The 19477-nt window shown below is 40.2% G+C and overlaps 1 protein-coding gene across 4 annotated transcripts in view; it reads right to left on the reverse strand.

The window, feature by feature from the left end:
• The window catches only part of Stim1 (stromal interaction molecule 1), a 176297-nt gene that overhangs the window by 27042 nt on the left and 129778 nt on the right, over window positions 1-19477 (reverse strand). For all 4 annotated transcript variants that reach the window (XM_052714495.1, XM_052714496.1, XM_052714497.1 and 1 more), the window contains exons 3-4: window positions 18471-18585; window positions 1274-1385 (exon numbers count right to left, since the gene is read on the reverse strand). In XM_052714495.1, the coding sequence (XP_052570455.1) occupies window positions 1274-1385; window positions 18471-18585 (227 nt within the window). The remainder of the gene's footprint in view (window positions 1-1273; window positions 1386-18470; window positions 18586-19477) is intronic.

Raw genomic sequence — 19477 nt, forward strand, 5'->3', positions numbered from 1 at the left:
GAAAGTAGTATAAGACAAAAAGGTGGAAGACACGTGCTTGGGTCCCCTAAAGGCATATTTAACACTATACTATTCTGTACCATCGGTTATCTTTTCTGATACACAGCTTTACTTCCTCAGCTAGAAGAAAAGCTTCTGACATCACAGTGTGTGGTTTCTACTTCTGTCTGAGCATGAAGGAGTAGTATCTACTTCCTCCTCTGAACTTGGAAGGCAATCAAGGGTATCTACAAGAGAGGTAATGAGGCACTATGACCAGCTGGTCGGGAGATCTGGCTTCTGGTCCTAAGCATTCTCACTTGTTTAATTACAAGCTGCTTGGTGCCTCCCCTAAGACCTCAATTTCCTTTTGTGTACATTTTTATTTTATTTATGTCACAAGGTCTCTATGCATCCCTGGCTGTCCTGGAACTCATTATGTCAACCAGGCTGGCCTCCAACTCACAAAGATCTACCTGCTTCTGCCTCTTGGAGTATTAGGGTTAAAGATGTGTGTAACAACACCTGGTATTCTGTGTAATTTATGTAAAATGGGGTGCTTTCTGAAAGCCTGGAGGTTCTTAAACTCTTCTTAAGGTCATTTTCACATTTCACAAAATGGATTTTGTATTATCATCATACTTCCTACAAGCTAATTCTCAGTGACACTACTGAGCTATCGACTTTTAAGTAATGAGAAGGAAAAAGGTGCCAGTATTTACTAACACTGCCTAATAGTGTTCTGATGTTTTACATGTAACACCTCATTGAGCATTGAGTCCTCACAATAGACTTAATAAATAAATCAATTCTCTTTTAAATCAGTTTTCTTTTTAACAACTATATCTATCTATCTACCTAGCTACCTACCTATTTATTTTGTGTGTGGGGGAGGGGAGGCCATGTTATATGGTGCATGTGTGGAGATCAGAGAATAACTTGTGGGAGTCAGTTTTCCCCTTCCATCATGTGGTCCCAGGGATTGAACCCAAGTCATATGGCTTAGAGGCAAGTACTTTACCCACTGAGCATGCCTGGCATATACTAAGCACCCACTAAATTTAGAAGCCATTAGTATGATTCCCAGGAGTGATAAGAATTATCACACAGGAGAACAGACACAAAGTGGCCTTCTTGCTTTATAGCAAACACACAGTAGACATGAGGAGAGCAGCTGTCTACAGACTCTGTTGAGGGTGAGGCCTTACTGAACTGTCCACAATAACCTTAAGGCAGACCCACTCCCAGCCTGTCCCCTACTCCCTCAAGAGAAAAATCCAGCCCAATTCCTAACCTTGGCATGGCATGGCCAGTAAGCTGCAACTTCCGGAAGGTCTCCTCATACTGAGGCAGCTCCACGTATGTAATCAGCCACTGTATCACTTCATCCACAGTCCAGTTGTACACTGTGGAAAGACAAGAAAAAACATTACTCCAAAATATCCCTGCTTTGTCCTTTTTTCTCCCGGTAGCTGTTTCCTTTTGAGTATGAAAGATGACAGCATTGAAGGAATTTATGATACTCTGAAGCAGTGTGCCTTGACTTATACTTGCTGCTGTGGTCACAATGACCTTAACACTTACTACGTTTGTGTGCTTAACATCCCCTTGCCCATAACATCTGTCCATAAGTCTGAAAGGAGTAGGCACTACATGAATCTACTTGTATGAAACTCTAATACAATAAAACTATCAATGGTTGGTTTCAGCCAGAACTGACCAGGATAGAGCAAAAACCAATGTTTTGAGGGGAAAGAAACATTCTGTATCTTGATTATAGAAATGATAACATCTACCAAATTTCACCAAACTTTATATTTAAATAAATATATTAGAGAGCATAGTGCCTCATGCCTATAAATCCAGCATACAGGCAAGATGATGGTCATGAATTTCAAGCCAGTCTGGCCTAGATAGTGAGTATGAAGCCTGTGTAGACTACATAGATAGACCCTATCTCAAAAAAACAAAACAAAATAAAATATCTGAATCCTCTTTATGTCTCCATAAACTTAATTTTAAAATATTTTTAGGGGCTGGAGAGATGGCTCATCGGTTAAGAGCACTGGCTGTTCTTCCAGAGGTCCTGAGTTCAATTCCCAGCAACCACATGGTGGCTCTCAACCATCTGTAATAAGATCTGGTGCCCTCTTCTGGCACACAGGCAGAACACTGTATACATAATAAATAAATAAATCTTTTAAAAAAATATTTTTAAACTTGAGCTTGGTGAAACACAACTATAATCCTAGCATTTAGAGATATTGAGACATAAAGATCATGAATTCCAGACCAATCTTAGCTACATAGTGAGTTTGAGGCTACCTCTATCTAAAACAAAACAAAATAACATGTATTTTTAGATAAGGACTCACATATCCCAGGTTGGCCTTGCACTCAATATGTAGCTGAGGATGACTGTGAACTTCTGATCCTCTTCCTTGACCTCTCAAATGCTAGGATTTCAGGTCAGTACAACCACACCCAGTTTATTTGGTGTTGGGGATCAATCTCTATACCATGTGTATACTAAGTATTCTACCAACTGAGCTACATCCTAGGCCTAAATAATGACATTTTAAGTTATAAATATTATCAGGACTGAGAACCATCCATCCAATTTGACCAAACTTTTATGATGGCCCACATAATGCCAAGATTTTTAGAAGTTTGTTTCCAGTTGAAAAACTTAATAGCATCAGTGAAGCATGAATTAAAAAATGGAGAAAGGACTGAAGAGATGGCTCAGTGGTGAGGAACACCTGTTCTTGTAGAAGACCCAGATTCAATTCCCAGCACCCACATGGCAGTTCACAACTGTCCATAGCTCCAGTTCTAGGATACACAGATGTACATGCGAACAAAACAGTCATTGAAATAAAATAAATCTAAGGGCTGGAGAGATGGCTCATCCTGAGTTCAATTCCCAGCAACCACACGGGCTGACAACCATCTCTTGTGGGATCTGATGCCCTCTTCTGGCATAAAGGTGTACATGCAGATTGAGCACTCATATACATAAAATAAATGAAATAAAATAAATCTAAAGAAAAATTTTTAAAAGAAATAGATGAAGAATTATAAAGTGCATAGTTGCCCAAGATGTTCAGGGTCAGGTTTGGTGAGGAGGCTGGGGTATGGCTCAATAGCAAAATATCTCCTTAGCAGATAAAAGCCCCAGGGTTCAATCCATCTATATAAGAAAATAAAACAAAAGATATTAGGAGTTTATCTAAAATAATTCATAGGTATAGGAGTAGAAGGCACTTAATATATAATGAAGCCAGATGCCAAGAAAATGCAAAATCTGATTTGTCTAGAATACAACTATTAAGATAGTTATGATGGCTTGACATCCCAATACTCTGGGAAGCTGAGGTAGGAGAATTACTTCAATAAGGCCAGTCAGGGCTACCTGACATAGTAGATACCTGTAATCCCAGCACTGAGGAGGTAGAAGCAAAGAGGATGAGGAATTTAAGGTCATCACTGGCTAGACAGTAAGCTCCAGGCCAACCTGGGCTACTTGAGACTCTACCTTAAAACATCAAAATAAATAAACTTTTAAAATAAGAGTACAGAATTATGGGACACTATGGCAGAAGAAAGTTGAAGCCAAGTCATGAACAGTCTTGGCTGTCATGCTAGTTTAAGTCCACCTCAGGTTGCTCTGGTCAGCTAAGTGAGGTCCAGCCTTTTTCAAGACAGGAAGTATTAACTTCTCCACTTCTTACATCTATTTTGCACTTGATAAGAACAAGTAGGGTACTTTACACTGTTCTCTTGTGTAAAGCTTCCATGTAGAATTGCACTGTCCAAGGGGCAGCCAGCAGACACCAATGGCTATTTAATTAAAATTTCTTAAAACCAGGTTAATAATTCAATTCTTCAGTGGTACTAGCAATCCCTGAAATGTTCAATAGTTACAAGTGCTGTGGGATGGTTTGTATGTCAAATTGCTCTGATTGGTCAATAAATAAAACACTGATTGGCCAGTGGCTAGGAAGGAAGTATAGGTGGGACTAACAGAGAGGAGAAAAGAAAGAACAGGAAGGCAGAGGGAGACACTGCCAGCCGCCGTCATGACAAGCAAAGATGCCGGTAAGCCACGAGCCACGTGGCAAGGTATAGATTTATAGAAATGGATTAATTTAAGATATAAGAACAGTTAGCAAGAAGCCTGCCACGGCCATACAGTTTGTAAACAATATAAGTCTCTGTGTTTACTTAGTTGGGTCTGAGCAGCTGTGGGACTGGCGGGTGAGAGAGATTTGTCCTGACTGTGGGCCAGGCAGGAAAACTCTAGCTACATACAAGTGATTAGTGGCTACCATGCTAGACCTCACAAATGGTACATTTCCTGTAATGTAGAAAGTTCTATTGCACAACACTGGTCAAGATAGTTCACTATAAAGTTTCCATTCTATATATATTTTATTTTGAATATGTGAAAGTAAAAACGGGGGTGGGACATGGCTCAGCAGGTAAAGCACTTGCCACACAAACATGAGGACTTGAGTTGGGATCCCCAGAACCCACATAAATGGCAGGTGGGCACTGTGACCCACCTGTAATCCCAGCACCTGTGAGGCAGAGACAAGGAAAAGCTGCCTAGTGAATCAGTGAACTCTGAATTTAAGTGAGAGACTTTAACTCAATACATGAAGAAGAGAGGATTAAGGAGGGCATCTAATGTCAATATCTGCTCTCCACACACATGTGAATACATGTACATGCACCCCCACATACCCATGTGTGATGGCTAGTTTTAGGTTAACTTTACAGAAGCTAGAGTCATTTGGGAAGAGGAACCTTCAACTGAGAAAATGTCCCCACCAGAACAGCCTGTGGGGCATTTCTGTGATTGGCGATGGATGTGGGAGGGCCTAACTCACTGTGAGTTGTAAAAAAGCAGACTGGGCAAGCCATGAGGAGCATACCAGCAAACAGCGTTAAGCAATGTTCCTCCACAACTTCTGCTTCAGTTCCTTCTTCCCTCCAGGTTCCTGCCTTGAGTTCCTACGCTAACTTCCTTTTATGATGAACTATAAACATAAGCTGAAATAAAACCTTTCCTCCCAAGTGCTTTTGGTCATGGTGTTGTATCACAGCAACAGAAACTGAAAGACAACATGCGTGCCCACACACATTTAAAAACACAAATACACGTGACATGCACACACACAATACACATATATACATGCAAAAACAGAAGCAAAAAAAGCATAGTTTGGCTGAACTAGATATAAATACAGGCTCTCAACTTCAGTGACAAATACACACACACACACACACACCTTTTGTTTGTTTGTTTGTTTGTTTTTTGAGACAGGGTTTCTCTGTGAAGCCCTGTCTGTTCTGGAACTCACTCTGTAGACCAGGCTGGCCTTGAACTCACAGAGATCCACCTGCCTCTGCCTCTCAAGTGCTGGGTTTAAAGGTGTGAGCCACCACTACCTAGCTGCCATCTGTGTGTTATAAAGAGACCCTATCTTTAAAACAAGCAAACAAAAAAACTCAGATATTCCTCTGATAGAAGGCATAACCATATCTATGGTTGTTTTCTATCAATCTCACATAAACTACAGAGGTTGGCAATTTGGAATATGTCCCTTTATTTTCCTGCTTCCACTAAAATATGACTACAAAGAGACAACCAGAAAGACATCTTGAACGAAACAAAGTTGAAGACAGGACTGATTCTACCTCAATGCCCTCAGAAGATGCTGGAGCTCAGGATAAAAGCTCCGAATGCTGAGTGGTTTTGAGAGTAGCTTAGACTATCAGCAGAGATATAGGAGGTGAGAGGAAAAGGTATCAGGAGGAATGAGGCAGGTATACTGGGTGTGCTCCAAGACTGCTCCTAGAAGACAAGATGACACAGACTTACTCAAAGGGTGTCTAGTTACTGCTGGTTAAATGTCTGGTTCCCAGTTGAGAATACACTGGGAAAAAAGAAAAATTAATTTCCAAGAGATACATTCAAACCCCAAGGTTTGAAAAGGATAACGGAGTTGGTGTTAAGAAAAATACTGAGGAAAGTATAATGAATTAGCTATTATTACTGAAAATGAAAATATATCCTAACCCATTATCAATGTAGTCATTTACTATAGTCTGGAAGGTCTGGTAATGAAGGGATAGGAGAGTGATACACATGAGGCAGACAGACAAGTGCCAGCCTGTAAAGTACAGAAAACAACACAGTCCTGTAATTGTGCCAAGGGATCGTGGCCTCATCCAACACAAAGAAGCCTTTCTGCTTGGCATGTAGAGTAGAAGGAAGGCACCATTTTTGTTGGTAGAAAAGCCTGAGGCCAGCGGTGCTTCAAGGGCCTTTTGTCTACTAAGAAGACGCCTTAGCACAAGCCTGGGCATAGATTCTTGGCATGTTCTAATCAGCACCCTCCACAGACATGGAGACAAGCAAGAGTCATTCTAGACCAGTGGTTCTCTGCCTTGAATCAGTGACATTTTGAAGGGGTTATCTTTGTTGTAGGGACTGTGCTCTGCATTACTGCAGGACATTTGACAATATCTCTGGCATGTACCCACTCCATGCCATCAGCACGCTGCTGGCTGTTACAATAAGAATATTTATCTTCAGATACTGCTAAATTTGTCCCTGAAAAGGCAAAATTGCCCCCTAACTGAGAACCACTGCTCTAAATACTGTATTGAGGCAGAGGTTCTCTAAAAGGATCACTGTACCCCAAGGATGGCTTCTGACCAATCACTCCCTATATAGCTCAGCTACAGAGAAAAGAGATAATGGTTTCAGCATCATGCCAAACCTCAAAGCAATGTTTTGTTTGTTTGTTTCTAGCTCTATGTATTATTCAGTTACCCAGGCAGCAGCCCCATCTAGGCAGGACTTGCCAGCATGTTGCCATCCACCGAAAGCACTGCAATATGAACAACATAAGCCATAATGAGCTGCATCCTACATGTTACCTGTAGCTCAGATAGCAACTCTGAGTTCCCACATGATCTCACTCAACAGTTTAATTGAGATACTGGGGCCTCTTATTCCTAAGATTCAAGTACCTAAAAGTTAAGTCTTGTTCTATTTTTTCATTCCATTTTTTGTTGTTGTTGTTAGTGTCTTTGTTTTGTTTGAGGTGGGATCTCATATAGGCAATGTAGGTCCTCATACTTGCTATGAAGTAAAAGATGACTTTGAATTCCACTTCTGCAATGAGAGTGATAGGATTACAGGCATGTACCACCAGGCTCAGACTGTATCCTCAATCCTCAATCCGAAAGAGAGAGGGAGGGAGGGAGGGAGGGAGGGAGGGAGGGAGGGAGGGAGGGAGGGAGGCAGTCAGGCAGACAGACAGAACTGACTGACGACTAACTCTGGGCCAAGCTACAAGCAAGACTAGAGTATTCACTATCAATAAGAGACTACAGAATTCAGCAAGAAGGACTTATAAGAGATCAGATACAGATTACAGATGACTGGCATATCCAAACTCCAGGAGGACATTAGAGCAAGAGACTGTATCCTAAAACCATACACCTCACCAAACCTGTCCATGTGGTCCCTAGAATATCAAAGAAGCTATCAATAGGCAAAATGATGAACAATGCTACCCAGAACAAGAAAAGGCCAAACTCTAGAGGTCTTCTAACAACTCTCAAAAGAGATATACTTGCAGAGCTATTGGGAGAATCGTGTTCCAATAGATGGTCCCAACCCATGTACATATATAGCAGCAAAAAATGGACTTAGGTTATTAAAACAAACAAACATGACATTGGAAAATTGAGTGTTGGGAGGGACAGGGGAGCTTGAGAGGAGGACTAGATGAGATCATATTTCATTGTACGCATGTATAAAATTCTCAAAAATAGAAAAGTTTTAAAAGAGAGAAAGAGCATCTACAAGACACTAATTGTCATCTCCAATCTTTTTCTTTATTTTTGGGTATGTTCAGTTGCTTGGTTGATTTTATTTTTTGAGACAAGAGTAACATGGAGCTTGTACTATTTTCAAATTTACTATGTAGCCAAGGTTGGCCTTGAACTCCTGACCCTCCAGTCTCCATCTCCTAAGTGCTGGGATTACAGGCTTGGCCCTGAAGGAGTTGTATTATAAAATATATAATACAAATTTGAAGCTAAAGACCTTAATTTCCATCTTATCTGCCATGGACTAACTGGGATAAATCAATTAACTGATATGAGCTTCAATTTCTCTTTCTGTAAAATATTCATTGTCATTCAATAACATTTATTTAGTACTCTCCCAAACTAAGCACTGGAAACAGAGCAGTAATAAGAAAGAGACCCCTATTCCAGGTACTGTCTATCAATAGTAATTGCTTGTACACATATTTTAAAAAGGAGTTCACTGGCTGGAGAGCTGGCTCCATTGTTAAGGGAACTTACTGATATTACAGAGCAGCCTGATTCAGTTTGCACACCCATATCAGGAGGTTCTCAACTGCAACTCCAGTTCCACATGCGTAGTTTACATAGACTCATGCAGGCACACATACATATACTAACAAAACAAGTAATGAAATAAACAAACAAACAAATAAATGCTCATGTTAAGAAATAGCGTGATCAGAATTTTGGTAGACAGAGATTCGGATCCACCAAAGAAAGAAATAAGAACAGCAAGACACAGAATTATAAAATGTGGGTCATACACACAGAACACAACACAGACTCCAGTTTGTATGGAGTTCAAGGTCATGCATAAAGACAAGGAAAATAAGAAGCTACTGAAGCTAAATGATATGTTCTTGAAAGCAGGTTGTCTCCAACTCAAGGATAAGTCATGGGGGTAATTATTAAACACCCCCTACTTGTTAGAGCCCACTCCAGGACCTAGAAACACAGCAAAATACAAAAGTCACAGATCCCCTGGTGCTTGTGATTCTGAGGGTAAAGGCAAAACAGGCCATCTAGACTGAGCCCATGAGATAGCTCAGTGGGTAAAGATACTGGAAAAGCAGCTGCTCCCAAGCCTGACAGACTGAATTTCCATCTCTGGGGCCTGCAAAGTGAAAGGACAAAAGCAACTCCTGCAACGCGTCCTCCGACCTCCACACACTCACACACTAAAACAAGCCATTATTACAGCCATGCCTTTAATCCTATGAGTTCAAGGTTAGCCTGGTCTACGTAGCAAATTCCAAGCTAGCCAGGGCTACAGAGTAAGACCATGTCTTAAAAATAAATAAGTAATATAACAAATGAAAATGAAAAAAAAAACACATCAAGTAGTAAATAAGTACAATTGAAAAATTAAGCAGTAAGAGAATAAAAGTACAAAGAAAAAAGTTTTTTGTTGTTTGTTTGTTTAAAGAAGAAACAGCCTCTCTGGTGAAGTGACATTTGAGTGGAAAATGAAGCTGTGAGTCATGTGGATACTTGGGGTAAGGGCACAATCAGCAGAAGGAACAATAAGTCTCACTCCTAGCACTTCAACTACAGCTATCCTCCAGAGATGCGCCAAGGCAGATACTGGGCCATGGCCAATCATTTCTCTTGCCAGGAAGAGAATAAGTAATAAGAAATGAGCTCCTGAGTTAGTATCTCTTTCCTATAATGGACTTGTGGTGCCTCTAGATGAAGCCCTCATCTACTTCTGTGGTTTCAAACCCACATCCCAAGAGAATTGTGTCTACTAGGAAAGTTGCCAAAACCTCTAGGTCTCCTTCACACAGCTATTAGTGAATTAGCTGGTCACCTGGTCAGCCTCAGTCAGTCATTTGGTCTGTCAGTCAAATATGGCCTAGCAGTTACAAGTGTGGGCTTTGCAATCTTGTGCCTTGAACCAAACATTACTTATTAAATATAAGATCATGAACAAGCTGCTAAAAGTTTCTTGGTCTCATTTTTGTTACTTATAAAATGGTGATAAGTAGAGTTCTCTGAAGGGTGTAGTGAAGATATATGGAACTTCCTTTCCTATACTGTACTTCCTATAGTAAGTTCTAAAGGAATAGTGGCTAGCCAACTATGGTGGTACACATCTGGAACACCAGCACTTGGGAGGTAGAGGCAGGATGATCAGGCTATCATACCATTTGTTTACACACCCATTCACCAAGCTTTTATTAATATTTACTGTAGAAAGTGCTGGGGGATGTTGCCAGCACAGACACAAATCTCCATGAACTCCATCCTTAAAGCTCTCTCAGAAAGAGGAAGATGTAAGAGGAAATGAACAAGCATACAGTGTGGTAAGTGCTGTCTTAAGAGAGATTAGGTGATGTGGAGGCTCGGAGGAAGACATCAATCTAATCAACAGAAAAGGCAGACAAAGCTTTCTTGTAGGCTAACTTAAAAAATTAACTGAAGGAGCAGGAGTGATGGCTCAGAGATTAAGGACACTAGCTGCTCTTCTAGAGGAATTTGGTTCATTCTCAGCACTCACATGGCAGCTCACAACCACTTCTAACTCCAGTTCCACTTCTGGAGATTTGACACCCTCTTCTGGCCTCTGTGGGTACCAGGCATACACATGGCACACAGCAATACATGCAAGCAAAGCATCCATACACATAAAATAAAAATAATAACTTTAAAATTAATTGAACAATAACTGAGTTTTGTCTATTCTAAATATGAGTAAACCATAGCAGCTACAAAATCCTCCCAAAGTGGCTCTTCCTAAAGATGGGATGTAGCCTGGAACTGGGTTACCTGAGAGGTTCCCTTCTCACTGCCACTATCTGGGAATCTTAGTTTCCTAGTATGATGTCAATATCAAATTCTGAAACATCACTGTAAAGTAATCTGGGTCATGGGCATAGGCTGCACAACAGGCCCACTCCACTAGGTTACTGTGTGAAACTCTGGGCTATTAAACCCCATAAGGACACTCTATTAAAGGCCATACACAGAGCTACAACAAAGCCCAGAGAAAAGCAGCTTAGAGGAACACTGGCAGTATGGCTGCACAACAGCAGACAACTTTGGAGCTTTGGAATATGAAACTATAAAACAGAACAATGGCAGGGACAAGGACAAACTTTTGACATCTTTCCTAATCTAGGCTGAGTACAGTACTAAGTGTTAGAAAATGGGATCATATAAGGTGCTGACCTCAAGCAAACTGATAGGGAAACAGGCAGGGGAACAGACTGTAATTAGTATTTAAGTGTTATGATGAGATAAACATAAGAGGCTATGGGAAGACAGCACGCATTATCTAGAATGTGGTTTTCAGAAAAGATTCCAAAAGGAGACATTTATATTGAATGTTTGATTGGTTTTGTTTGTTTGTTTGAGGCAGGGTCTGAGGTATCCAAAAGAGGCCTACAACTTTCTGTAGCCAAAGATGATCCTGAACTCCTGACTCTACTGCCCTCATCCCCTAAGTGCTGAGATTTACAGGAGTGTGTCATTCATTATACCTGGTTCACACAGTCCATGCTAAGAACAGAACCCAGGGTTTCATGTATGCTAGGGCTAGCATACTACCCCTTAAGACGACTCCCTTTTTTTTGAGACAGGGTCTCTCTATGTAGTCTTGGCTATCTTGAAGCTCACTATGTAGACCAGGCAGGCCTTGAACTCACAGAGATCCTTCTGCCTTTCCCTCCTGAATGCTGGGATTTTTGTTTTGATTTGGTTTTGGTTTTTCGAGTCAGGGTTTCTCTGTGTAGCCCTGGCTGTCCTTGAACTTGCTCTGTAGACCAGGCTAGCCTTGAACTCAGAGATCTTCCTGCCTCTGCCTCCTGAGTGCTGGGATTAAAGGCATGCATCGCCACATCCAGCAGTACTCCACCCCATTTTTTTGTCTTTTTTTTTTTTTTTTTTTTTTTTAGAACTGAGGATTGAACCCAGGGCCTTGCGCTTTCTAGGCAAGTGCTCTACCACTAAGCTAAATCCCCAACCCACCACCCCAATCTCACTATGTAGCTCAGTCTGGCTTCAAATTCAAGGCCATTTGCCTACTTGAATCTTCCAAGTGCTGGCATGACAGGTGTAAAACATACCTGCCTAGTATGTATTTTAAATACATATACATATGTATTTTAAATACATATTGAGGGGATACAGCTCAATGTGAGAGCACCTGACTAGCACATACAGGGCTGGGTCCAACCCTCAGTACTACAAAAATAAATGATCAAAATGAAAAAAGACAGAAAAAGATACAGTAAACTATAACAGGGAAAACAAAAACAACCCAAAACCTGAAAGTGGTAGAACCTGTAGGTGTGGCCTAGCAGAACCGAGTTTGGTCATTTGTGACATGTGGGTATTAGAAGCCCAGATCACTTAATCACACACTCTCTCTTTGCTTCCCAGGCACCATGAAATAAGCAGTTTCCCCTGCCATGCACTCTCTGCCAGAATGCTCTGCCTTACTACCTACAAAAGGCAACAAGGCTTCTGAAATCAAGAGCCAAATAAAAATTTTCCCTCTTTTGGGGAAAAAACAGCTACATTAACACCAAAACAAACGTTAGAGAAAAGAATGTGATACAGAATTAAAGAATGTCATTTCATAATGCTAAAGGGGCCAATTAATCACGAAGATATAATAACTGTAAATCTTTATGGACCAATTACGGAGCTTCGAAATACATGAAGCAAAGACTACAAAAAGGAACAAGCAAAGCCATACTTACAGCAAGAAATATAGGTGTTCCTTTCTCAGTAAATAATAGACGAAGCAGCCAGAAAAATCAATAAGGTTAAGTAGACTTAATATCATCAACCAATGTCTTGGTTGGCACTTATACACTATCCAATAGAATATTGGTGTTGATGAGCATGTGCACATGGAACAGACTATATGTTAGGACATAAAAAAAAATTATAAAACTGTAAAGGTTTCATCTGAATGTGATGGGTGCAACTGTAATATAAGCACTAGGGAAACAGAGGCAGGAGAATCATGAGTTTGAGGGCCCTGGATATATAAGCCAGTTCATGGCTAGATAACACCTGTAATCACAGCAGTCAAAAGCAGAGACCAAAGGACTGCTACAAATTTCTATGGCCAGTCTGTAACACACAGTGAATTCTGAGCTAGCATTGAGACACTGCCTCAACGAACAGGGTGGAGAATGACTGAGGAACACTCACAATGTCAGCCTCAGACCTCTCCACACTTGTGTACATGCTCATATATATACACTCATATATATGCAAGCATGCATACATATCATGAACAAAGACGTGAAAAAAAAAAGAGGATGAAGAAGAAAGGGTTTCTTTAAATCAGTGATTTTGGCCTTCATATTAAAAAGCTGGCGGGGGGATTATTTCACACTCACAGGGCATGGTGATTTATTTCTGCAATCCAAGCACTCAGGAGGTGGAGGCAGAAGGATCAGGAGTTCAAGGCTCACCACAGCTATATAGCAGTTTAAGGCAAGCCTTAACTATATAAGATGCTATCTTAAAAAAAAAAATAGGCCTAGGATTAAAAGATACTCCACCAAAAAAGATATACAAATAGCAACGTATGTGTATGAAAAGATGTCCAGTATCATTAATTACTAAGGAAACCACAAACTAACACCAAAATAAGACACCACTACACTATGCTAAAATTTAACAGATTGTTTACAACAAATATTTGCAAGGAGATGGGGGAGCTGAGAGTCTCATACACTGTTAATGGGAGTATGCAACAACATAGCTACTTTAGAAAACACTGATAATTTCTTAATATCTACCATGTGATCTAGTCATCCCATCCTAGGTATTTTCCTAGAACATAGAAAATACACATGACTCATATTTGAATGGTCACTGCAGCTTTATTTATAATAAACAGAAACTAGATGTAGCTCAAATGTCTTAACAAGAGGTAAATGGATAAAAACAATTGAAGCACATCTCTTCAATGTGTTAATACTCAGGAATAAAAAAGATGAGCTTTTTATACATGTAAAATACGAATCTCAAAATAATTATATCAAATTCAAGAGACTAAATTTTAAAGGGTATATATTATAGAATTCTATTTCAATAAAACTCTGGAAAATGTGACTTCAACTTGGCAGAAGGTAGTTCAGTAGTGATCCAGGGGAAGGAGAGATTAGAGAGGGTATGAAGTTATGAGCATAGTCAGGCTTCACAACTGTGTGCATATGCTAACACACAGAATATAGTACATTTTGTTTACAACTTATGTCAACTACACCGCAGTAACTCACATGAAAAAGCTGCTAAATTGAGCTATGGCAGCAGCACAGGAGATGTACATAAGGTATCAGAGAGGAAGAATCTTAGGCTTGGTGGCAGAGAGGGATGTACAGTTTCCCTATTATATGGGGATGGAAGTAAGACTGTTTATCTTCTAGTGTATATTTAAAATAAAACACAAAAATGATTGTGTTAAGTATTAAATCACAACATAACTGACAATTTTGGTGCAATTATCAGAAAGAAAAATTATCTAGGTGTTTCAGCGACTAGCTTAGTGGTAGGTAACAAGCTTGGCATTAGTGAGGGCCTGGATTTGAGTGCCAGCACTTAAAAAACAGCATGGTTGGGGGGGGGGGGTAGTTGCAAGCACCAGGTGCCACATGCTTGTAATCCCAGGATTTGGGGGACAGAAAAGCAGGAGAATTAAAAGTTCAAAATTAGCCTTGGCCACTTGAGGTGCAGCCTCAAGAAACGAAAGGAAGGAGGGAATAGATGAATTTTCTTGATCTCTCAAAAATGTGGCAACTACTAACAGAAAGGGGAGTGAAAGAAGCTGCAGGAAAGTACAGACAGCCTGGGAATTCCCCAGCTTTATAACTGATGTCGGTCAGCACTGAGAGCAGACATGTTAGGAACCATGATCTGAATCTGTGATATCTGAAGTAACGCCAGGTAGTTAGTGAAAGAACTATAGTACATTGTCCCACTTAATCTCTTTGCCTCATTTTCCACATCTGAAAATAAAGATAACACATAACCACAATAACCATACATCATAAGGTTATTTTGAGAAATGAATGAAGAAAAATGCTTAGAATAGTGCTTAGCATGTATGAAGTACTATAAAAGTATCAGAGTAGTTTCTGAGTTGCTGTTGTTTTTACTATTAAAACCAGAGCTGGTTAGTGTAAGATTTGCAAACTTTTCTGCTAAGATCTAAATAACACAGGAAAAAAGGAAAGAAAAACAAACACTGGCTTCCAACAATAGTCAGAGAATGTTAACAACAATAATCATACAAAAAGGAATGACATTAGCCTGCTAATTTTCTGGACATAAGTGACTAAAGCTGATATCTACACCAGTTAGCTACACTGTTAGCTACACCAGCCAATTTGAACTAGTGCCAGAATACTACATGCTTTTTGTAGTTCTGGAAACTGTCCCTCTAGAAAGAACAGGGGCCTTTTTCTAAATAATGAGGCAAATTGTTAGACACAAGAAGGTTCTTCTTAGTCTATCAAACCACATGGTAAACCAGTCCTTAAAAGGTACATGTACATGACTTCTCGGCAGTGAGGCACTCTGCTGTATGTTACTATGTTTTACTGCTCAGGGTAAATGAGTCCCAGGCCCTTCTAAAAAATTTACTTCATTGTCTTCCATGTTCCTGTAATTTGAAAGACACTGGAAGTGTTCCAAATAGTTGCTAAGTCCCGAAACAAAGTTGTTACCAGCAAATTGTGGGGCTGTTTTCTAGAACTATGATTCAAACCTCTGCTTCTGCCTTCCCATGATCACTTTCCTTTCTCAATTACTTTTCTTTGAGGTTGTAGGAAAGGCCAAGAATGTGTTCCTTGCCTCTTGAATTCTAAGTTCATACTTATAAAACCTACTCTTAAAAACTAGGCTCTTTATCATCATGTTATTAGAACAGAAAATCAAAATTAAACAGAACTAATGGAAGATTTTTCCTGGCAACGCTAATGTAACTCCAGCACTCATGCCATTGCTTCAGGTCTCATCAGGAGACAGCCTGAGCTGCTCAGGAGCTATAAAGACATGATCAGGGTGTGGGTGGCAGCGGTGGAGTCTTCGCTTCTACAGATTTCCAGGAGGCTTTCTCCTTCATGCTTCTTTACATGCTTCTTCTAAACTGATAAAACAGCTAAGTAGCAGCAACTCCCTTTCACCCCACCATAGAATTAGGATTAGACTTCATCTCCTGCTGCAAATCTAATGTTCTCTATCTATATATGCATATTCCTTCTCAGATCCACAATTCTACAGTCCTACATAAAAATCTGAATAAAAATAAAAACAACCTCATTCTACTAAAAGTAGTATTTTCTGCCACCAAATGACAAGGAAATGTATTGGTCTACAAGGATCAGAAGATCTACATCCAGTCCCGGCTCTCCTAAATGCATGACAGTGAACACACAAGTTTATAAGCCTAATCCTGAATTTCCTCATCCAGGAAAATTATAAACAGTGGCAGGTGCCTATAGTCCCAGCTGCTTAAGAGGCTGAGAAAGGAGGACCCAAGAGTCTGAGGCCAGCATGGGCAATACAGGGAGACAGTCTCAAAATTCTGAACCTTGGGTCAATCAAGTTTAACCCTTCTCTCTCTCTCCCTCTCTTTTTTTTTTAAGATTTATTTATTTTATGTGTATGAGTGCTCCACCTGCATGTGTCCCTGCACACCAGAAGAGGGCACCAGATCTCATTACGGATGGTTGTGAGTCACCATGTGGTTGCTCGGAATTGAACTCAGGACCTCTGAAATAGCAGCTGGTGTTCTTAACTGCTTACATCTCTCCAGCCCAAGTTTAACCTTTCTTAACACCTTGTACTATTGAGTTATTTTTTTGTCAGCTAAGATTGTTTGGGGAGAGGGAACCTCAAATGAGAAAATGTCTCCATAAGACTGGCCTGTAGGGCTGGAGAGATGGCTCAGAGGTTAAGAGCACTGACTGCTCTTCCAGAGGTCCTGAGTTCAATTCCCAGCAACCACATGGTGGCTCACAACCATCTGTAAACGAGATCTGGTGCCCTCTTCTAGCCTGCAGGCACACATGCTGCATACATAATAAATAAATAAATCTTTAAAAAAAAAAAAAAAAAAACCAAAAAAAAAAAAAAAAAAAAAAAAAAAGACTGGCCTGTAGGTAAGTTTGTGAGGCATTTTTTAATTAATGATTGAAATGGGAAAGCACAAGCGGCTAGTTAGTGGTGGTGCCATCCCAGGGCAGGTGGTCCTGAATGGTATAAGAAAGCAGACTGAACAAGCCATGAAAGGCAAGGCAGTAAGCAGCACCCCTTTGTGGCCTCTGCTTCAGTTCCTGCCTTGAGTTCCTGATTTGAGTTTCTGCCTTGGCTTCTCCTGATGATAGACTGTGAGCTATAAGCCAAATAAACCATTTCTTCCCTAAGTTTTGGCCACAGCAAAAGAAAGTAAACTAGGGCACATCTGTTCTATAAGACCTTTGGGACAAGACTGTTTCCAATCTTGCTTATCTGTCTGTCTGTCTGTCTATCTATCTATCTAAAATCTATCTATTTTAGCAACTGGGTTTCATCCAAGGCTGCCCTTAGTGAGGATGATCTTGAACTTCTGATTCTCTTGCTTCCATTTCCCAAGAGCTGAAATTATATATAAACCACCACAGCTGGTTTATCCAGTGTTGGGAAGCAAATTTGGGGCATTATGCATATGAAGCAAGCCATCTACCAATTCAACTACATGCCAAGTCACTGCTTCCAATCTTGTTGAGATCCAAGGATGCTCTAGCCACAGAGATAAATAAGGAGGAGGCTAAAGACCTATTATTTTCTTCCCTGTTGAGTCTTATAAAATTAAATATACTCTTTCACTCAGAATTCTGAATAAAATGCTCCAGAGGGGAAAAAAAAAAGGTAGTCATGGTTTAGGAGCTTTATTATTGGAAAGATCTAAAGTTTTTCTGATAAATTCAATATGAATCAGTAATATGACCACAGAGGGCACTAGCATTTAATCAGGCAGTGCTAGCACATGCCCAGGGTTCAGAACTCAGCAGTTGGCAATGCAATTCAGCTCTGTATGGATCAAACCATATTTGGGAGTCTGTGCCCAATTCAAGGATCTAAGAAAGATATTATAAAAAATGCTTACAAAAAGGAAACCTAGATGAGAAAGAAGCTGAAAATGTTTTCTTCAAAGACGAAGGACTATTCAAGTTTGGGGGGAATTCAGGAATGGACGCATCTTTGCTGCCACTCAACCTTTGAATCATCTGGACTCCAGAGCTGGGGACTGGGCAGGGAGGACAGAACAGGCTGCCTCAAGAGAACAGCAAGCTCTTATCTCTGGAGATGACGTGATAAGCTAGTAGATTTCTATGGGGGATAGTGTGAGGACAGAAGTTGAGTTAGGATGGAATTCAAGACATCCTAATGAAGGACAACTTCAAATCCCTTTCCCAGCATAATGACCATAACTCAGTCTTATTACATGACTGTATATAGAATAATTTCAGTAATTTACATCTTGTTAAGCATTTTTTGTTCATGTCCTTTTAAGGTCAGGTATCTACTCATCTCCTCTCTTCTCTAAACCTCTGACAACTAGGACTGACGACCAGGCTGCCCGTTACCTTCTGATGACTTCCACGCCTTCCACAGGTCCTCCACGCTGATAAGCTTATCCTCACCATGGAAGGTGCTGTGTTTTACTGTTGGATCATGGTAATTGAGGTCTTCCCTTAGGAACTGCAAGGGAAAAACATATAAGTCACAGGAAGACCAAGATCTCCACATAAGTCTCCAGCTACACACATTCCCAATGTATTACTTACAAACCCTACTCATGTTTTTCTTTTTTTAAACTTTCTTTTCATTTATTCTTTGTGTCTTTCACATCATGCCTCCTGATCCTACCCATCTCCCTCCCTCTCAAAACAAAACAAAATAAAATTTAAAAGAAAAAAAGGAAAAAGAAAAAAAGGAAGAAAGGGAAAATCTTGTCCTGGGACCTGCAGTGTGGCACAGTGAGACATGCAGTAAACCCTTTTTCCATATATTTTACATGTAGGCCTTATGTGAATGTCTCTGTTGCCAAAGAGAACTTTTTTTTTGCTTTGTTATATGTTTCTTATGAAAAAAAAAAGATACGTTAGAATTCTTCCCTCATACTTTTTTTAAATTATAGAAAGAGGGACAGTAAATTCAACAAGCCATAAGAGGGAACAAAGAAGAGTCAACATTTAAAAAATGTTTAGTATATTTGTGCATCCGTGTGGACACATGTACATATGGGTGTATGTGTTTGCAGAAGTCAGAGGTCAACATTCACCTTACCTTTGGAGACAGGGCTTCTCACTAAACCTGGAAACCATCAATTAGGCTAGGCTGACTGGCCAGCAAGCCCCAGGTATCCATGTGCCCATCCACACCAGCCTTACAGGAACAGATACGTGCTGCAGTGCTCAACTTTTATATGGATGCTAGGAATCAGAACTCAGGTCCTCACACTGGTATAACAGGCACTTTACCAACTGAGCTATGTTCCTAATAGCTACAATTCTTAAGTTTGTTTTTGGACAAAGTCTCAAGTAGCCTGGAACTTGCTATATAGCTGAGGATGATTTTGAACTCCTTTTGT

This window comes from Peromyscus californicus, unplaced genomic scaffold (assembly GCF_007827085.1).
Source record: "Peromyscus californicus insignis strain IS unplaced genomic scaffold, ASM782708v3 Scaffold_4__1_contigs__length_199733344, whole genome shotgun sequence".
NCBI classification, from domain to species: domain Eukaryota; kingdom Metazoa; phylum Chordata; class Mammalia; order Rodentia; family Cricetidae; genus Peromyscus; species Peromyscus californicus.